Genomic DNA, 21,677 nt, shown 5'->3' on the forward strand with positions numbered 1-21,677 from the left:
GTGGAACAGTACACCAGATTTTTGCCCTTGCAGAGGGGCTCATGGGAACTTAAACATGTAGTCTACATGCATTTTGTGAACCTAGAGAATGTTTATGATCCCTTGATGGATTCTGTAGGACATGCTGTGGCAGTATAGGTGCCATAGTAATTTTTGCCCAGTATAATCTCTGGTACAAAGTCAAGCTTATTTACAGTTCATGTTGGTTTTGCTACAGCTACCACTTCTGTTTGATCCAGAAGCTCTTCCTCTCCCCATCAATAAGAGTCAGCTGAGGTGGTTTGGGCATCTAGTTAGAGGCCTCCTGGTTGATTCTCTTTAGGGGTTTTATTGGCATTTGCGACTGAAAGAAGACCCAGGGTAAAACCTAGTATATGCTAGAGGCATTATATATCCCTTATGACCTTAGGATCCCCCAGGAAGAACTGAAGAGCATTGTTTGGGAAAGAGATGTCTGGGTTTTCCTCCCAGACCTCTATGAATATAGTGATGGCTGAAAAACAGGTAGTCTTCATCTTGTTTGAATGATTACATATTTTCTAACTTGTGCAAGTGATTGCAGATGTATTCACTTCTTTTGCAGTGAGTTTCTGTTTCAGGCTTGTATTGTGTTTTGTGGAATTATTCTGAGGTGAAACCTATACCTATAGCTATATTCTCACCCATGGTGTATTCTGGATCTTACGCTTCACAGATAAATATCTCTGCTGTCTTAGTATTTTGTTAAGATTTTACTGATATTCACTCAGTGTTTTTGTACATACTGTATGCTGACATATAAAGAAAATATTTAACAAAGGAAAAAATAACAGTGGAGGATTGTTATAGTTATGTGACTTCAGCTACTAGGTTTGTACATCTGATTTAATGTATTGCAGTAAAAGGTGGAAATGAAGGTTGCATTTCTTTGGCCAAAGAGAGGCAGTGAGGAAGTAAAACTTAGGGTGCCAAAAACAAGTTAACAAGTTTAGAAAACCCTGTTGAATCATTGCATGGCTCATACCTGGCAAGAAAGGATGGGTTGCTCTTTAATTGTAACTTCCTTGTCAGGTCTGCAGATGATGGAAACTACTGCGGGCTTCTCTTGGGGTAGTAGAGATCCACTCTGTGGCGACACCATGAAAATGGAGTCTAGGTTTGGCAGAGGCGGATCAGTCTGTTTAAAAGAAAACCTTGAGAAAAGAACACACAAAAGTGAAAGAGAGTCCGTCTCCGTGGGGGAAAAAAAATTAATAAGTAAAAAACAAAAAAACACAGTTCAAACTTACTTGAAGGCCAAATCATATTTTCCTTTGTTTTTCAGTTTGAGAGAAAGTTTGGCCTCTTCAAAAACTTTAATGCTTCCAAAGTTCAGACTGTAATCTGTCACAGAAACAAAAGTGTGTTTTTTTTTACTAAACAAAATTTAATTAAATTAAATTAAAATACTTTATTAATCCCAGAGGGAAACTGCAATACTGAATTATTATTTTTAAAAATTAAACATTCAGATTAAACCACAAAGCAGCATTTGTCAAGCTGTAATGTTATCCAAGTCAACGAATTGAAAATTTATTATATAGGAGAATATTTGAACTGTTAGTTTAAATATTTTTGGTTTATTTCTTTAGATTTGACGTTTTTCTGTCTTTTAGTTATTTCTATATCATCCTCACTACCTTCCCATTCTTATTAGATATACAAATTCAGCACCCAAATAGAGAGCAGTGTTTCTGCAGATAGACCATCACCACACAGTTCCAGCAGGAGTTAGAAGACATTTGGAGGGAATATTTTAAAACAGTTTGTACCTGGTGTGATTTCCAGGTCTATATCATAGGCTTCAGCAACAACCTGTATAGTTTCAGTTTGCACAATTCCAAGAATCTTCTCCACGTCAGAAACCTGAAGCAAAAATTACACTTTGCATATGTGGGGAAAAATTTAGTCAGTGCTTCCAAAACATGAAGCATAGACACATTTTCCACACTATTTAATACTGATTATTCATTTCAGAGTAAGCACCTGTATTTTTGTACTTTACCTCGAGACGTAAGATCTTCTTTACATGGACTGGTTTTGTGGGCCTGAAGATAATGCTGAAAAGAAATGAGGAGTACGGTGGAATGATGTCCTGATCTTTTGGCACCACAAACTCATCACCCAGGTCCTCCACACCCTGTAGTCTCCAGGATACTGGCAGAGCTGTCTTATTATGCATTGTCACACTACGACTGTCCCTCCTAAGGAGCAGGATCAAAGAAGGGAGATTGAAAAAAAGAACAACAAAACAAAACAAAACAAAACACCCTAATGGGATAGATAGATGGATGTGAAATGAAAGATACTGTCCATATACAGTCACAGTCTCTTCAGAATAGCAGTGGCAATACCATTGCTACTCAATGATATGACCAGCATCTTTGTAATCAGCAGTTTTTGCTTTCATATGACACCTTGTTTGTGTTGTTAAAGTGGAGAAATTAGCAGAAGCTCTAAAGAGCATAGTCCTATTTACATGTTGTTGTTGTTACATTCCCACACTTGTTTGGGGTTTTGAATTGTATTTCTTTTTGGGTAGCAATGCTTGGTAGAATATTTCTCTACTGAGGTTCTCCTTGTCATTTTGGTATGCTATATGTTTGCATTGGTGCTTCCTAGCATGTGCAAAGATTTTCTGTACCCAAATTTCCCTGAGGACTCTCCAAAGGGATTAATAAAGTATTTCTATTCTATGTATCTCATGCTGCCCATTGTACAGTAGACTGTAGTCAAGAAGAGGTTAAAACACAAAACAAAGGATCTGAGCTATTCAGATGGGCCTCCAAGAAAAACCAACCTGAAGAGATCTGGTTTCATCTGTGGGAAGTAAAGTCAATCAACAGAGGCCCCACAACCTACAGGGCCCAAATGAGCTAGTGCTAAAGAAACCCAATACCAGACACTCCAGGACTCTCTAGGTGTTCTTTATCCATGCCCTCACTGATCAACATTATGAAAACATACTTAACATTAGCCAGGTATACTTAATGTTCATGAGTTTTTTTTTTGTTTGGTTTTTTATTTGTGTGTTTTCTTTTTCTTTTGTTTTCATACCTGTGCAACAGAACCCTGCCAAAGTTCAAATGCCTGCTTTCCAGCTCTATCTCTGGTCGGACACCCCAGCATGACAGGTTAATGATCACAGGCTCAGGATTGTTCTTGATGTGGCAAATAACACAGTCCTTTATTTGTCCCTGTTTTGTTGGGTAGGCCCACAATGTCAGCTCCTAGTAGGGTGTAAGAATATTCACAGGTATTAATACAAATATAGGCAACTCTTTTACTAGCTAAGTTCATGTTTGTGAAATGGCACCTGTTTTTGGTCAGGACTGAGGGTCATGGTTGGGGGGTCCAGCAGGTATGTAGTGGCCTGGGTGTCATGCCGGAAACTAAACTGGACCTCTGCCTCCAGACCTGAGTTGTTATGAATCACCAGCTTCTCTGTGTTCTCTGGATACCTACTTTCCTTGTACCTGAACACAAAAATAAAATGAATGAATGAATGAATGAATGAATGAATGAATGAATGAATGAATGAATGAATGAATGAATGAATAACTATTTACATTAAGATAATGTCAAGTCAGAATGCTTTCCATCATTAAAAAAAAAACACATCACAACCACACCATTTCGCCAATCCACAAAAGCACCATCTTTAACCCTCACTGATAGTAAATATTAGTTCTCTATTAGAAATGAAATTATATTCAATTAAAAGCTTTACTAAAATGGTAAGTCTTAGTTATTTTCAATACTCCCAGCTGGAAACATTTAAACCTGTAAGTCACATTGAACCCTTCACCTCCATTGTACTTCTACTCACCTGTCTCTGGTCTTGCTGCAAATTAAAGGTCCAAACTCAAAGTATTCTGTTTTGATCACATAGGATTTCTGGGGTCTTTCCTTCATTTGTGTCACCTTCTTACTGTGAGCAAAAAGAGTCCTGTGGAAACATTTAGAATAGTGGTGGTATTAAAGTGTGGACTAAGAAGACACTAGCAGTGTACTTTTCCATGTTTTCATTGATGACCTCGCTGACTAAATAAAAGATTTTTAAATTTACACAAATGTATTTTTTAACCAATAAAACATCCTTTTTCTCAATTTCTTGATTTTCTTAGAAATTATATCCCTACATGACTTTATCAAACCATGCATACTGACCTGTAGTCTTTACAGATTGAAGGATAGGTGCAAATCCCTCTGCAGGTGAGTTGGTAGAGTTTCCTGGTCCCTGCTAGCTCAAAGTTGAAGACTTGTTCAAACTCTCCAGGTGATTCTGAATAGAACCAGATCTTCAGAACTACCTCACCATTGGCCGGCACAACCCAGCGAAATGTGGTCAGGCTACACACAATTAAAAGCAGACAAAAGTAAGTCAAACAACAAAAAAAGATACTAAATAAGTTTGTAGAATGATTGTGTGTTAGTGTTCCTTGCCTTTGGCTGCGTTTCACTTCTAAGTTTCCTTGATGGTGGTCTTGGTCAGTGACATCAGAGGTGGAGGTAGTGTGTAAAGGAGTGAGGGGCTCATCTGCGATCTTTTTTTCTGTCTTCCTGGGAGTTCTTATCTTGCCTTTATGACTTTCTTTACCTTTTTTCTCCTTGTCTTTTGACACTGAACTTTCCTTACTCCTTTCCTTGCTGTGACTTTTAGAGGGCATCAACACCGATTCCTTTTTTGTGCACAAAAAAAAGAAGATTTTATCTGTTCCACTTAGTTGCAGCTCTTTATATCACAATGACTGTTGTGATGTAAACTTGGGCAATCACAGTGAAAAAGACTGTTCACTTATTTTCAATATAATCAAGCAAGTTTTTTTTTTTTATTTAGGCATTTCTTACATGTGAACATGCTGGTGAGGGAAATTACTATTACCTTTGAAAACGATTCTTGTGTGTCTTTCTCTAAATCTTTATTTTCCTTATCCATATCCTTGTCCAGTCCTGAAGGAACAAGGAAGGTGAAACAAGTCTGTTGAGCATTAGCTTGTACTCTAGGTGTGGGAAAAGAAACAACAGAGAAGCTAATGGGAGGAGGGATTGGTGGGCCACTAGGTCCCAACCCCAAGTCATCTAACACCTACAGAAAACAAAAAGAGAATGACATTGATTAGGAAAATATCATAAGTTATTATTGTTATTAATAATAACAATAACAACAACAACAACAACAACAATAATAATAATAACAAATCGTGAGATAACACAATTTAAAATATCTGGCAAATGTAAGCCATACCTCATCCAGTGGAGGTAGGGAGCTGTCACTGAGCAGCACTGTGAGACTCCCATTATCTTTCTCTGTTTGATTTAAGACAATGTGGGGGATGATATCTGGTGGAGAAACATTGTCTCCTGCCTTGTGGATGGTTTCGACTGATGCTGCTGTCTCACTGGGCAATGGAGAAAAGGTCTTGCTATTGCCTTTCTTATTCTTCTTTACAGCAGGGAACTGTGCACATGAGATGGTGATTGATAAATGATAAATGGCTTCTGTTGTGCTCCTACTAATTATTGGCAAATATGTTCCAGTTCTCTAAGAATGAATCCATGTTACACTAAAACCTAAAATGAGAGTACACAGTTTATGACTTGAAATAAAGCTGAAATAAAGAATATCTTGTCTGTTTTAATTTCAACTTAGCTGTAAAGCCACCCACGTTTTACTAGGAAATCTCCAATATTTGTAAGATTTATTCAATGAAGGATAAAAAGGTTTAGGGTAGTTTCTCATTTTTTTAAGCACTCTTGAATTAAATTACAGAAATGAGTGAAAGTCACCTGTTGCTCTGCAGAAGCATCATCAGAGGTTTCTTCACTGGGGAAAGGGACCAGCAGTATTCCGTGGACCCGGTCCCATTGCTGTAGGATATGCTCCACCTGGACCTGGATCTCCTTATATTCATTGAACTTAGTCTGTAGTTCATCCACAATGCACTAGAAAAGAGGAAAAGGGTGAATCAGAGAAATGCAAGTAGATTTAAGTTACATCATGACTTTTTAATTTTTTTACTGAATTTTTGCACAATGGTAGAGACACATTCTCTGCCAGGGTTTCCATGGTTGTTGGACATGCCTAAAACACCTCACTGGTAAGGGGTCTACTCTGAACTGATCCTGAATGACTTGAACGCCTCACTCTACGAGTGAGCTTAAAACCCCTTTTAGAGGGAGCTAGTTGTTACTGTTTGTATCAGCAGCCATGTCTTTTGGTCTCTACCCATAGTTCAAGACTCAGGATGAGGGTAGGATTCTGCAGCTTTGGACGGCTCTGGCTTTTTTTGTCAGCTTTCTCTTCACAACCAGTTTGATACTGCGTTTACCTGCCAACCTCACATTACATTTTTAAAGCAGCACACTGGTAGCTGCTTAAAGTATTTTAAAGGGCCAAGAATTGTGCTTTGCTGAATTATGGAATTTTACAGTTTATTTTTATCAATCTCAAATCCATGGTGCAGGGGATTGTGTATATAAGGTGAGCAAAAGCGATCCCAATCCTATGTTCCTAAGAAAAAAACATGTGTTCAGGTATATAACCCTAACATCAGAAAACATTTAATATGATGGGGTATAATGTACCCTCTGTTTTTGTTTGACAACAAACGTACCTTTTCCTTGTCTAGTTTATCTGTGGATTCAAGAGGTTCTGTAGTTAATGCTTTGGATTCTTCTGACTGGTCCTGTGAATTATCAGCCTTGTTGCCATGATGCACTGTGTAAAAAAAGAAGAATGCATGTAAGCATATAAATTTATTTTAATATTTAAAAATGTGCCAATCATATCCTCCAGAAAGTTAAAATTATTGAATGAAAATGGCACTCTTGTTTACACTTGCTCATACCTTCATTTAAATTATGTGGTTCTCTTGAATCCATATGCAACTCTTTGGAGTTGCTACAGACAGATATTTTCTGAAAATTCTGTGTTGTCTAGAAATTAAAATAAACAAATGAATTAAGAGTGTTTTTAATATGTGCTTCACAAAGAATTAGCTAAATCAGAATTCAAATACAGACCTGCTTTCCCTCCAGTAAGTTTTCCTTCTTTGATGGTTCTTTAGTATCTTTCTTTCCTCCCTTTTTATTCTTCTTCTTTAAGTCTTCTTTCAACTTATTTGCCTCCTCCTCCTCTTGTCTCTTTTGTTCCTGCTCTTTCTCCATCTGCTCAAGTTCCCTTATAAAACAGATGAACAAGTGTACAAATAATTTCTTGGATACTGTCTTCTAAGGACTTGAAAAGCTTAAGAACCATTTTTGAAAAATAATCTTCAGACTCTAGTGTAGCCCAGGGGAACTAAGCTTCCTGATTTAAGTTTTTTTCTTTCTCCCTTTCTGCAGAATTTATTTTTGTATATTCCATTGTCATTTTTTTGCTCCGGTTTACGAAGCCATTTTTCTTATTTGCTTATTCACCTGTCTGTCTTTTGCCATTCTTTCACTTATTGGTTAAAAACTACGGGCACTTTCATCCAATTGGATGGGGGAGTGGATCCCTCCTCACATGCAGCAGATCGGGTGAACAAGCACACGATTGATGAGAAAAAAGTTGTCCAGAGGAAAATAGTGTGTCCTGTAACCGAGGATTTGGTTCAGGAGGAGAAAAGGGGTATGTGCAAGACGACCAGGGATCATAAAGTCCTGAGTTTTCTTACATCTGAGCATCCTGGCTGGGTATTTTTAGTTAGATATTTTTATTTTTCATAGATGAAACAAAAACACCCACAACCCTAACAACACTTCCACACATCCATGACAAGACCCCGGCAAAAAAAAATAAAAAAAATAAATAAATAGCTGAAATATGCAGCCTCATGACATGTCATGTTACCTATATGTACAGACACATACACAAATAATAGGAACAGATAGATAAAATAAAAACAATGAATGCACTGCAATTCTGGCTTTAGCTGGATCCAGTCGGAAGTCTTTTAAAATAATCCAAGAATGGTTTCCATATTTTGTAAAATTTCTTAGCAGAACCTTGTGTAGTATGTCTTAAATGTTCAACTTTGAGATGCGAGTGCAAATCCTCCGTCCATCGTTTATGTGAAGGGGGCAGTGTTTTTTTCCAAGATAAGAGGATCAGGTCAAGAGTGTAGAGAAAGCCAGAGCCGAAGCCTGCCAGGCAAAGATTCTGCAGTTCAAAGGAACCACTCCGAATACAGCTGTAAGAGGGTTTGGCGAAATCTTTATATTCCATGCCTTTGACAGGACGTCAAAAACTGTCCCCCAAAAGGCCTGCAATCCATGACATCCCCAGAACATATGACCGAGGGTGCCTATCTCAGGCTTGCATCTAGGGCAAGTCTCTCCTGGGAACATTTTTGCCAGCTTACTGTTTGATAAGTGGAGTCTGTGGGCAACCTTGAATTGTATCAACCCATGTCTAATACATATTGATGATGTATGTATAAGCTTCATTGTCTGTTGCCATTGCGTCTCTGTTATTTGTAATCCCAGTTCCAGTTGCCACCGTTCCCTGATGCTGTCCGAAGAGGGCGCTGCTGCTTTATGGATTAAGTTATACAAGGAAGATATAGCTCCTCTCTGTGAAGGATCAACGGTCAGGCAATCATCTATCCAGCTAGCAGCAGGGGTCTGAAGTGTTGGAGAGAAGTACTTTTTAACAAAACTTCGCAGCTGCAAGTATCTAAAGACGTTTGAGTGGGGCAACCCAAATTCTGCCTGCAGCTGCTGAAAGGACATAAAATGACCTACCCTGAAAAGATCTTTTACCGTACTAATACCTTTATTCGCCCAGGCCTGGAATGCAGAGTCAATTAAGGAAGGGGGGAATAGTATATTTGCTAATATAGGGGCCGCCAGGAGGCCACATTTGTGTTTAAAATGGATTCTGAATTGTTCCCAGATCCTAATTGTTCCTAGTGAAACAGGGTTATTAGTAATTAATCTTTTGTCAAGCGACAATGGTGAGCAGACAACCGAGGCCAGTGAGCCAGACATGCAGGAGCTCCGTTCCATATTTGCCCAAATGGGCAACTTGTCATCCTCCCTAGTCATGAACCAGAAGGCGAGTTTATAAAAATTAGCTGCCCAGTAAAAATACATATAGTTAGGCATAGCTAGACCGCCCTCTTCTATCTGCCCCTCCAAAAACTCCTTTCTGACCCGAGGTATTTTCTTATTCCAAACGTACATAGACGTAATCTTTTCTAATTCTTTAAAGAATGATTTGGGAATAAATATTGGTATCGTCTGAAAAAGGAACAAAAATTTTGGCAGTATAACCATCTGAACAGAATTTATTCTTCCTGCTAGAAAGAGGGGACGAGATGACCATCGCTCCATATCCTGTCTAGCCTGGGAGAGAAGGGTTTTAAAATTGTATTTGAACAGGTCGTTATACTCCTTGGACACTGTCACTCCCAGATAGGTAAATTTTTCTTTGGTAACTGTGAACGGAAAAGAGCCGAGGGATATTCCATTCGCTTTGTCATTAATTGGGAAAATAAGGCTCTTTGACATATTTATCATGTATCCTGATACCCTGCCAAATTCCTTGATGCATTGTAATGCTAGTGGAATAGATCTGCATGGGTCTGAGAGAAAGAGGAGGAGGTCATCAGCGTACAATGAGACAGTGTGAGTTTGTCCTGCTCTGTTAATCCCCCTCACATCTGGATCACGTCTGAGTGCTACAGCCAAGGGTTCTATAGCAACATTAAAAAGCAAAGGCGACAAAGGGCGTCTCTGTCTTGTCCCTCTAAAGAGGGGGAAATAATCAGACACTATGTTATTAGTACGGATAGCAGCCTGTGGACTGTTATAGAGAATGTCAACCCACGAACAGAAAGATGACCCAAAACCAAAACCCTTAAGGGCCCTAAGCAGATATTTATGCTCGATTCTGTCAAATGCTTTGTGAGCATCTAATGCTATAATTACCTCTGGCTCAATATCACCATTTGGCAGATAAATTACATTAAAGACACTGGCTGGGTATTTTTAAACCCCCTCTTCCAGTTGGTATTGATTCGGATGTACTTCATGATTTTGGAATCTCTCCTCTTTGAGGAGATGGCAAGCCACCCCAGACTCTAGGAATTATCTGCCAAGAAGGGAAAGACCTCACCTTTCTCTCAAGATCCACGGTGTGGTAGGACCTCCCTAGACCACACAAACACTGACTGTAGGAAAATTAAGAGTGCACCCGAGATATTTTTTTTCTCTCGTGGAAAGCAAGCTATTTGATAAGAGGTTGTTTTTGACTTTTGGACTAGAGACACTTGAACAATTGACTTGATTTAAAATATAGTGAACACAGGTTATCTGTGATGGTATACCATTTACCATTTAGGATCTTGATTTTTTTTTTTTTTTTTTGCCGGCTACTGTCTGTTATCAAAATTGTTATAGTTTTGTATTTTAATTTTATTAATACACAGCGTTATGTTCAAGTCTTCTGTCTCCCACCAGTTATTTACAACTCATTATAGTGCCTCATGAATCTAGAGTTGGTCCACCAAGAGGCTACATTGAGGCCCCGGTTACACTAGATTCATGAAGGAATGGCACTTAGTTGTAGGTATTGTTAATTAACAATTCAAGGCATATTTGAAACTTTTATAAGTTTAATTTACTTCAGCATGGTGGTAGTCAGATAGAAATCATCTGCTTCCAGCCAAGAGCTTGTATTTTTTTTCTGTCAACAAGATACCACAAAAGCTGCCAAGCCTTCTTTTATGAAAATTAGTAGAGAGATAGAGCTTGGGATAAAGAACACTTTAATGGGACCCTATTATGCTATTTCAACTTTTTTAGTGTTATAGTGCTGAATAGTCATTAGACAATTGAGCGACGTCATTTTATATCACATAAAGGCATGTTTGAGTTTTCCAGTGTGTATTCAGTTTCCATGGCGCTGAAAAACATTGGTTTTTTTCTACTGTGATATTTCAGCAATGTCCGGCGGGACAAAGTTATTGGTTATCTTTTCCAGATTGTGCAAGTTCATGAGAAGAACGACACACCCATCTTCACTGCTCAATATAATGGGCTCGACACACGGGAGGCGACCAATGACAGCGACAGGCGAAACTCATCGCCACCCAGGTGAAATCAAACACATGGGACGCGACAAACAGCAGCGATGTATGGCAAGCCATAGCGATGGCGGCACTGTCGCGCATCACGCTCTCAGGTCGCTTTTCTCGAAGAAATTTGATTGGTTATGATATTGAAGGGAATTTTGACATTTTCAAAGCAGTCCGTGACAGACAAGGCATAAAGGATGAAGAGTCAGAAGATTTTGCTCAAACTGATAGAAATCTTACTGTTGACTCTATTGTACAAAAGAGAAAGACAACCCTGGGTTCATCCAGTTTTACAAACATGGAAACAGCATCATGTATATCATTTGATGGCGGACCTCAGAGGTGATCCAGATAAATCCAGGACCTACATCTGGAAAAATTCACCCTGGTGCCACAGCTTCCTTTTCATTTGCATCTCTATAATATTTGTGTGAAGTATTGTAAACCATAGCTACTATAGCTGGTAAGCAGAGTATTTGCCAAACGGATACTCCTGCTGCATTTGTTGATGCGGGTCGCTGAGTATTTCACTCTCATTTTTGTGGTCTGAGTCAGGCTCGAACATGTACAGCTGTATGTTTTGTGTTGACATTGTGTACTGAGTATTTTTATTTCTTCGGTTTGTTTACTAATTCTGCCGCTATTTCTATGATGAAAACTGCGCACTCCCAACAACTACTCCTGGCAGCTGACCAATCAGAGGCAGCTCGCATCAAGGGGAGGCGGGGCTCAGGGCGGAAGAGTCATTCTGCTTGTTTCTGGCAGAGGCTGATCTGAGAGGATCGATATAAAACAAATAAAGGGGTAAAAACGCTGGATTGACTCCTGCAGTTGTGGACTCAAATATTAAAATAAATTAGCCTGAAATGAGCATAACAGAGCCACTTTAAATCCTGTTGTAGGTATAACATCAAGTTAATAAATAAAAAATCCTCTGCAAATGCCCCCTTTTTGTTTCTTTATCAAGTTAGGCCATAAAACAGAAATAACTGTTGGTTGTCAGCAAAATAAAATTCAAACTAAAAAACTAATGATGAAATCTGATGAAACTAGGTAGATATGTGACTTGTGCAATGACTGCCTTGGTCACTGTGCAAGTAAATGCAGCGTCAACATAGTGCAATGTCATCATAATTTAATATATAGTAAAAATAAATGTCACACATATGATTTAGACTGTGTTTCAAAAAGACACTTGGCTGTATCTCAAAGTTCACTGTCTCAACATTATGAGATCTTGACAGTTTTCATTTTGTCATATTTAAGACAACCAGACCACTGCCAAAGGATCTTCATGCAAGTCAACCTCTTAGTTGCAAACACATGGCTTATCATGGCTTTTGTTTCTATGATACATCATTGACAAATAGTTATTAATGTTTTTTTGTTGTTTTTCTTTTTTTCTTCTTTTTTATGCTTTTGGCCTTCAAACATCCCTGCTGGCTCTAAATATGTTGATTTCCTGCATCTTTATGAAGTTTTTGTATCACACCCTAAATGTTAATGAGGACATTTTCTGAAAATGTACCCTCCCAAACACATTGCATTCATTAAACTCTAAACCTCTAAGTTTAGATTGTTCCAATCTGACATAAAACTAAATTCACAGAACTTTTTTATATATGGATCCAGTTTCATGTCAGATGTGTGTGTAAATGATTTAAACAAATAAGGTCCAGTCAGTACCTGAGTTTTTGCTGTCTGCAGGTCTCTAAGTGCCACTGGATTACATGCGCCTTCTCCTCTGCTGACAGAGTGTCATATCCACTGTCATCCAGATCCTGCAGCCACATCTTCTCCCTATCAGCTGCCTCCCTCTGCAGAGCCTCTGGACACATATGGTTGCACACAATGTAATCCGCCTCACTAAGAATTTATTATGTGACAACCTTGCTATACAAGCTAGTGAATGTGTGCAAACTGGTACATATTTTACCTTTAGCTTCTCTTTGCACCCTTTTCCGTGCTTTCAGGGCTGTATATGAGTCAGATAAGTTGACTACATAGATGTGTTTGCGGTTCCTAAGTGCCTTGAGAACAACTTGTAGTGTATTCGATGCAAACGGAGTATAAACTGACTCCAGATCATCAATCACTACTCCACGGTGACAATCACTTAACTGTTATCACAAATATGACAACATAGCAGCAATTACAATGAAAAGACAAAGAGAGAAAACAGAAAAAGCATGGATGAAAGTTAACAAAATACATACACCAAACACAAAATATCTGGCAAGTTATATATATATATACTTATAGCTGGTCTTGACTTGCGAAAGGTCTTATTATTTAGCAACATAAAGTACTTCACCTGAAATCTTTCAGCCAGAATATCAACAAGAAGCGGTTCAGGCAGGAGACTGCAGAGTGTAGGGACATCTCCCTGAAAAAAAGTTTGTGCAATACTGTTACCAATATAATGTTGTCCAAAATGTCCTGAGCAACCTCTCTTTTGTTTCTATTTTTGCTTTATTATTTATTTATTGTTTATATATTTTCTGTAGACTCTCTTTTAATCTTTTAAGTGGTCCTCATTTTTAGCAGCAACAAGATGATTCCCAGAGTTATTAGCTGAAAACCTGGTCTATCTCAGCACTGTGTGCAGTGTGTCCTTAAAATATTTGAGGAAACTGGACACGTGGAGAACAGAAGAAGTGTCAGGACTAAAAAATATATCAGATAAACAGAACTGGACTGAAATTCAGTGGCAGTAGGTCTGAACCCAGACCTCTGCATTATTGGTCAAGTGTGTGATCATCTAGAAAGAGAATGAAAAAAAAGTGCAGACAACATCCAAAGAAATTTAGAAAGTCCTTCAGGAAGCCTGCAAAACTGTTCCTGAAGACGACAGAAAGAAAGAAAGAAAGAAAGAAAGAAAGAAAGAAAAGAAAGAAAGAAAGAAAGAAAGAAAGAAAGAAAGAAAGAAAGAAAGAAAGAAAGAAAGAAAGAAAGAAAGAATCTAATAGATTACCTCACTCAATTTCAAAACCTGTACAAAAATTGATTAAGATCAATTTGAAACTCAAGCAGTATAATCTACCAGGCAGCGGTTGTGTTGGTTTTCCGTCTCCAGATTAGATTTCTCCCTGCCGGTGGTCTCGTGTTTTGCAGGAACTTCCACAGAATCGACTGAAGCAGGAACTAAATTTGGATCCAAACCTTTAAGTGGTGCTGCAGGTCCTCGATCTGTGGTATCTTCACCTGTCTGAGCTGAAAGTGTGGATACATTGATAGTATATGTTTTAAGGGTATGATCTGGTCTCAATATTAAGAATTTATAAAATTTTATTCCCAACACAGTTGTTTATTTAAGTTATGGTATTTTAATGCTAACCACCCCAAGCTGCATAATAACTGGACTGTATGTGCATATATTATATTTACCAGTTTCTGCAGCTCTTTTCTGAGCATATTCTGCAGCTGCAGAATGATAGAGTTGTTTTGCTGACAGGCTAACAGGTGAAGAACCATTTTGAAGCACATCTGTTACCACAGCATCAATATTCAGGCACGCTGCCCCATAATGACATGCCAGAGATGCTGCTGTGCTGCTCTTATCTGGAAAGAGTAGAGGATTAAGACAAACTTATAATCTTATAAATTACTAATTTTACCACAAAGAGTGGTGCTTTGTGCTTTTACCTGTCAGAGGTGCTCCATATACAATGATAGCGATGCCTCTGCCATTGCGTGCAGCCAGTCCCTCTGGTGAAAGGTCAACTCCCATATGGCGGGCAATCACTTTGAAGACAGGAGTCATCTCTAACTCTCCCAGTCTCCCACTGAATGCCTCTTTAGTCAACTCTGAAACAACTGAATACAAAAGAAACCAGCTTTAGAGATACATTTTCTTTTAACATACTAAAAGGTTCAAATGAAAGCAATCATTTTTAGGTTTAAATCAGACTTTACAACTATCTGAATGCTTTCACAAACAGTCTCTTTCCTGAAAAGGTTTGAACTTACATTCAGCTTGTTTCACACTTTTTGTACTAATCTTGATGTTGGCATCATTTTGGTTTGACTTCTTGTCTTCTTCTTGAGCGTCACCTTTTTTAACTTCACTATTATCCAAGCCTACATTTAGTTCTAATTGGCACAGAAAGGTTGAAGCAGACATTATGATAAAAACAGATATGCATTGACATGTGTGGGGGTACAACACAGCAATGATGTCTGCCTGAAGCTACCATCATCTTTCTGCTTGGAAAAGGAGTCCTTGTAGTAGTCCAACAGCTCTGTGGGTAGACCCTCTCCAGGTACTCGTGGAGGAAGCAGCAACATGTTGTTGTCATCATATCCCTGAATCAGACGAAGGATCTGAAGAAGGGAAAGAAGAGAAGAAAAAAAACAACCATGGTAAAGAAGTACAGGTTTTAGTTTAGTTTATCGTGTTTTATGCTCTGTTTTATGTTGAAAAAGTTATTTGTTTGGTATCCTCATCTGTTCTTCTGCATCTTAGTAGTCCCTGTATGTTTATAACGTACTTGTGTATTAATTTGTGACCCTGTCCTGTATTCCTTGTGTTTGTTCTTCTTGTTTATTTTATATTACAGCCATCAGCCATTTTTTCTCTTAAGTATTTCTAATACAAGTTTATCTTTGTTTTCTTGCAACTGTCTGTCTAAATATATATGCTTGTCGGCTAATTGTGGAAAAAATATTATTGTCATTCTTTCTCCAAAACAAATTCCTTATCAGCAAAATCAGGACAAAATGTATGTTATTGGATAAACTAGTAATTATATGAATTGTGATGACAAAACAGATTTAAAATAGTGACAACATTTTAAAACCATATGATTTCATAACAGTGTTGTGTTAGTATCCTTTTTTTTTGTGCATCGTTTAGATAAAACGTTCTTGTAACTGTGCTCCTGCATAGTAATGAATGGTTTTTAATTTTTTGTGAACATCACACAGCAGAAGATCATCCTTTTGTAAATTCTGATTTAGCCTATATCTTCATCATGAAGGTCACACAAGTGAGACCACAGTAATTTCTGACAAATCAACATTAACAAATTAGCAATCATCATGGTAACTGAAGCAATGACCTAATATTATCACATAACTCTAAAATGTCACTCCACAGTCCAGTCCTCTTCGCAACCTTGACTTGTAAATATTTCAAAGTAAATTCTTTTGAATGAATATCAGCACAATCTCCTAAACATGAGAAAAAAAGCTACCTTGTCTTCTTCGAGGTACTGTGTGTCAAACTCCAGAGAGTAGAACTCGATGGGGAAGGAGCATGGGTTTTTGACTGTGACTTTAGCTTCAGTCGCAGTGCTAAGAGGTAAACAGGGTCCCAGCACCAGTACAGATGAGCAGAACTCCAGTTGTGGTTCTTCACCATGACCCTGAGCTGTAATAAACACCTTCTGAGTGTTGTCAGCCACACAGACCTCCAGCTGTCTGTTGTATGCACACTGAGAGAAACACAGATCAACAGTCTTGTCTTAATTTTGGTAAAAGTTGTTAAAGATACAATTTATGCTACAAATACACAATTGTGCTTATTTACTAAAATTTCATGTCTTAAAATAAAATAAAATAAAAGTAAGAACCTAATTTATATCCATAATGCTCTTCTGTACATTATAGCAATTAACTTGTTTTAAAATGATTAAAGCTTCTACCTCCTTATCAGGGCTGAACTTGATGTGGACATTGACTCGCTCACCAGGGAACAGCACACCAGAACAGGGAACCATCTCAAACACTGCTGCAGGGGACTGCTGGTCCTGTAAGAGCTTTTTACGCTCGTACATAGGAATGAACTTATCAACCTGCATAATTGCAAGAGCAGAGGGATAACTATCCCGATTCACAAATGTTTTAATCTAAACACAAAATTTTTATTGCAGAATATGTTAAATACCAAGCTCGACATTATATCAGAAAGTTTGAGACACAGATGAATTTTCAATCAAATTACAAACGTTCTACCTTTTTAAAAGGCTTCACCTCCTCGGCTATGCTCCAGTAACAAGGCACAGACCCATGGTTCAGCAGCTGTATTGTCTTTATCTGACAGGAGAAGTTAGAAAACATAATAATCAAGTTTTGGTTAACAACCTGAATACAGTTTATTTTGAATATCAAAACAAACTGGAGAAAGTCTAGGGTAAAACACAGTCTTTAGAACAGTGGTATGGCTGTCAGTTAGAGATTTGCAAATGCTTTAGGACTTTTAAGGTCCAAGGACATTGGTCTGACAGGCATCTTAAACATATTTCGGGACATTGTTTTTCACATGGAAGCAGGAAGTTTTGTCTGTAGATGTTATGCCTGTTATGACAGTAATTTCCTCTGTAACCTGCATTTACTGATGATGTGCTGTTGTCTTTTTCGTTTGTTGTTGTTGTCATTGTAGTATGTGCTAAATTGCTGTATGTACATAATTTCTGCACTGCAGTGTGAGAAGCACAGATAAGGCTACTGACTGTTTCTCCCAACAGTCTCATAACAGAGATTTAAAATTTACAGACGTCCATTTTTTCAGGTTAAAGAACAAAAATAAAAAGAAAAACAAATCAACTGCTAACCAATCCCTAACTCAAACTGTTTTTACAGTAAATAATCGCAAGATGGCACCACAGTCGGGTAGGTGGAGATCTCTCATTAGTGTCCCTCATTAGTATGACATGCACAGATTTAACCTTTAGAACTTTCAACAACTTTCTAGTTCTTTCACTTATACATGAAAATTACATTGAAGTCTATAGAATGTATAAATATAAAATGTATTATATGACCAGTCAGTCCTCGACGTATCACATAGAAGCTGAAATTAAATCTCATGATGCAAATCTCCTGATACAATTTTAATATCATCATATCTTTTCATCCTCAAGACATAACGAGTAAGCTGTAGGTCTAATAATACTGCATTACCTGACACATGCCACACTGCACTTTGTCAAACTCCACTGTATCCGTAGAGACAGTGATAACCGGCATGGTAACCACTGCACACAGCCGGACCTGAACCACCGGACCACCTGCAACCTGTAAAGAAAATAAAGAAAAGAAAAGAAAAGAAAAGAAAAGAAAAGAAAAGAAAAGAAAAGAAAAGAAAAGAAAGCATCATATTAACAAAGTCATCATGGCTTTATTAGCAGTGTCGAATTTAAACTTTACACTAACTCAAAAACTAAAACTTAAATGGGTATTAATTTACATGTTTGTATGTACCTGTACTGGCAGTACAATGCTTGTGTCCCCCATCTTCAGGTTGTCTCCTCGAGGATCAAATTTAATTAACAAAGGCTGAGTCTCACCACATGGCAGGTTCTTCACTTTTTCCAATTCCACTGTGAAACCTTTAAAAGACAGTGTGAATTAATAAATTCTTATTCTTATGTAATAAATTATTGTTATGTAATAAATTATTTGTTCTTATATATTCAAAGTGGGAGATGCTGATGAAAAGAGACATCATAAATAATATTAGATTTAAAAATCTATATTAAAATATCTATATTACAGATATATAATACTAGAAGCACTCAGAGAGTGCAGACCCCCACCAAGCCACAGGGTCACTTACCTGAGAAAAAACCCAAAAGGCCCAACAGCCCACCCAGTACCCCTATATTTTGAACCTTCTGAATCGCCAGATCCAGAATATCAATATGATCTAGGTCAAACAATGTTGGATTATAAAATCTACCAAATTGTCAACTTGTAATTATTATATCATTTTGCCAGTGATTCTGTACATTATCTGATGAGTTAGAAGCTGTATTGGCAAAATGATTCATATCTCGCCATAGTAAAGAACTTTAAATTTTAAACACATCTTTAGAAATAATAGAGATTATAATTGATGATGCAACATGACAAATGCAGTTTTTTTTGTTACCTGTGCCCACTAGATGTTTGCAGTTGGCATGGAAGGACACAGGTATTGATCCACTATTGATGACATTTACAGTCTTACTGCTAACTTTGCCAGGAATGACAAAACCAAAATCCAAAACATACTCTGGGAGCTCAAACCTGGGGAAATAAAAGATATTGATTAATTCCTATAGCATATTATGAAATATCTGTTTAATAAATTAGTGATCAATCGATTCATTGTAAGATCATTTTCACTATTTATCATAAACTCATTACATTTTGCACTAACATGACATTAAAATGACCATCACAATCTAAACTATTTACCATATGAGGAAAGTTTACTTCAACAGATATTTTTCCAGTCTGTATCAACTTCACTGCTTTTATTTATAGTTCATTATTGTATATGTTTGTGCAATATTCATAAAAAGAAAACAACCAACGCACACCATGCAAATAGCACAAAACACACCCAGCCAGACAGCATTCATTAACCAATAATCTTTGAATTGCACAGCACAGTTTCAAGCAGTTCTCACTTCAGTCAATTAAGTGAACCATCTGTTAACCAAAGAGTGTGTGTTTGTATGTGTATTTGTACATACTTGCTTAGTTTGTGCCACTGTGAGTCACTTTGTTCCAGCAGGCTACCAGACACAGCAAGTGCATTTTCTTTGACCAACAGTCTCTCAATCTCCATGTGAAGCAACTCTGCATACTGCACCCAGCAGGCAAAACAGACAAAAGAGAATGTTAAAGGGGACGACAAGAAGTGTAAATAAAATCTCAAAAGTTACTATAAAAGTATTTAGGAGTTATGTAAAAAAAAGTCAGAACAGCCTGACAGACAAGACCAATAATTTAAGACATGCTCAAATATCTTTTCCATAGCTGATTCTGATCTTAAACTTGTAACAAAGAACATGCTGCCTGACAAAGGCCTTTGAGGATCTTAAAATAGCTATGATTATGGAAAACTAACATCTGCATTCTTGTTAAAATCAAGAAATATAGTGTTCTGTAACCATGGACTTTTTACCATTTTTAAGTTTCATCTGTGTAGGGAACAAACTGAATAAAAAATTTAAATTACCACACTTTGGAGCTCTTAGTGTTCCCCGTAGTGGGAATTGCATTTGTGGCTTTATATCTTCAACAGCGAACGAGTCAGAATAACCATTGAGGATAACTAATTAAGGACCTAAAAATAATTCTTATCAAATTAATGTTTCAAACTTTATTTCACAGCTTTAGTTCTACAGTACAGCATTTCAAGACTTCAAGAACTTCATTGCTATATATACATGTACAAAAAAGAAAAAGAAGGAAAAAGAAAGAAAGAAAGAAAGAACAAGAAAGAAAGTACAAGAAAATAGAATAAGAATATGAGAAAATACATGAAGATGAGAGCTTTGTAGCTGTGTAATGGCATGATGTCTTTTTTTTACACCCAAAACAAACAGATACATTGTGTTAAAATAAGTGACGGAGTCTTTGATTGGCGACTACAGGCACAGTACTTAAAAAAACATCAAGATGCTTCTCTTGATGTATTACATCAGCAGGTAGTACACAATACGTAGACTTTGCAGTTACTAATTATAGATAACCTATTAACCTAATATAGTGAGAAATACCTGTTTTATGTATCAGACAACTTAGTGTAACAGTAGATCTTTTCACTGAAGAAATTAAAGTTGAATTATACTGCTAAATTGTGACTACACACATCTTACATTTTTGTTTCATCTGCTCACAATGCATGCTTGAAAAAGGTGTATAAATGTAATAAAAGGAAATTAGTAAGCTACCCTACTCCCTTGACTTCACCGCATAAAAACTGAAAAGATCCAGAGTCACTGCAGTCAGATTGATTCCTTGGTGCAGAGGTAATGTTGGCACTTTGTCAGATTATTGACAACATATTGGAGATTGTATCGAGGACCACAGACATTCTTCTGATCTCCATGAAAATGATTGTCATTTCATTTCAGGAGGAAAGAGAGATGTCAGGGATGTCACTGGAACAACACTTAACACCATAAGGGACAAACAGAAAATAGCTATTTCCAAAGTAATAGATCTTGTCCTGGCAAACAGGACAACCTAGAAAATCAATATACAGATAAGAAGCACGAACAGCTCTGCAGAATGAGCTTGTTACTAACAGCAGAGATTCAGCTGCACAACTTCAACTACATGCACTGAAAGAAAACATACTTTGAATATGAGGGCATACAGGCTGACCACAAGGGCACAGTGACGTCTTTATGAAGATACAAAATATTCTTTGTGTTTAGAAAGAAAAATGAACCACTGTTCTCCGAGGCAGACAGAGAAGAATACTAAAAACATAGACTCATAGAAAAGAATGTAAATCATGCCTAGATACTGGTGTGTATGGAGGTACATTTCTCTGCAGGGACAGTGCCGTCTTCATTTTTTGTACTGTCTGGAATATTTTTAAACATGTTTACCTCATACTGAACCTTATATAAATAATAATATTAATAATCTGGACTACTCCTCTGAACACTTCAAGACTTAATTATAAAACCATAACTTTTTAATATGTCCTACACTTATCAGACACATTATCTTTGCCACATCTATGCTGATTACACTCAGCTCTTTTGTCTCATTCATTTAATTTTTTACTTCTTCCCCTTGCAATAGTTCCTAAATGCTTTTTTATATTTCTACATTTTTTTAAAATCACTTGCAAAGCAATTTAAG

At 37.3% G+C, this 21,677-nt stretch overlaps 1 protein-coding gene across 1 annotated transcript in view; it reads right to left on the reverse strand.

The window, feature by feature from the left end:
• hydin (HYDIN axonemal central pair apparatus protein) overlaps positions 1 to 21,677 on the reverse strand; it is an 89,407-nt gene that overhangs the window by 24,768 nt on the left and 42,962 nt on the right. Inside the window, 29 exon segments of the mRNA XM_041997011.1 lie at positions 1,004 to 1,172; positions 1,269 to 1,362; positions 1,791 to 1,884; positions 2,024 to 2,222; positions 3,076 to 3,248; positions 3,335 to 3,494; positions 3,848 to 3,967; positions 4,189 to 4,700; positions 4,904 to 5,107; positions 5,267 to 5,479; positions 5,809 to 5,964; positions 6,636 to 6,739; positions 6,870 to 6,957; positions 7,045 to 7,201; positions 12,771 to 12,912; positions 13,021 to 13,204; positions 13,399 to 13,470; positions 14,128 to 14,297; positions 14,472 to 14,645; positions 14,730 to 14,900; positions 15,054 to 15,176; positions 15,278 to 15,407; positions 16,280 to 16,519; positions 16,730 to 16,879; positions 17,040 to 17,120; positions 17,988 to 18,101; positions 18,288 to 18,415; positions 18,958 to 19,094; positions 19,547 to 19,659. Of these exon segments, the coding sequence (XP_041852945.1) occupies positions 1,004 to 1,172; positions 1,269 to 1,362; positions 1,791 to 1,884; positions 2,024 to 2,222; positions 3,076 to 3,248; positions 3,335 to 3,494; positions 3,848 to 3,967; positions 4,189 to 4,700; positions 4,904 to 5,107; positions 5,267 to 5,479; positions 5,809 to 5,964; positions 6,636 to 6,739; positions 6,870 to 6,957; positions 7,045 to 7,201; positions 12,771 to 12,912; positions 13,021 to 13,204; positions 13,399 to 13,470; positions 14,128 to 14,297; positions 14,472 to 14,645; positions 14,730 to 14,900; positions 15,054 to 15,176; positions 15,278 to 15,407; positions 16,280 to 16,519; positions 16,730 to 16,879; positions 17,040 to 17,120; positions 17,988 to 18,101; positions 18,288 to 18,415; positions 18,958 to 19,094; positions 19,547 to 19,659 (4,572 nt within the window).

The sequence above is a fragment of the Melanotaenia boesemani genome, chromosome 10 (assembly GCF_017639745.1).
Source record: "Melanotaenia boesemani isolate fMelBoe1 chromosome 10, fMelBoe1.pri, whole genome shotgun sequence".
Classification (NCBI taxonomy): Eukaryota; Metazoa; Chordata; class Actinopteri; order Atheriniformes; family Melanotaeniidae; genus Melanotaenia; species Melanotaenia boesemani.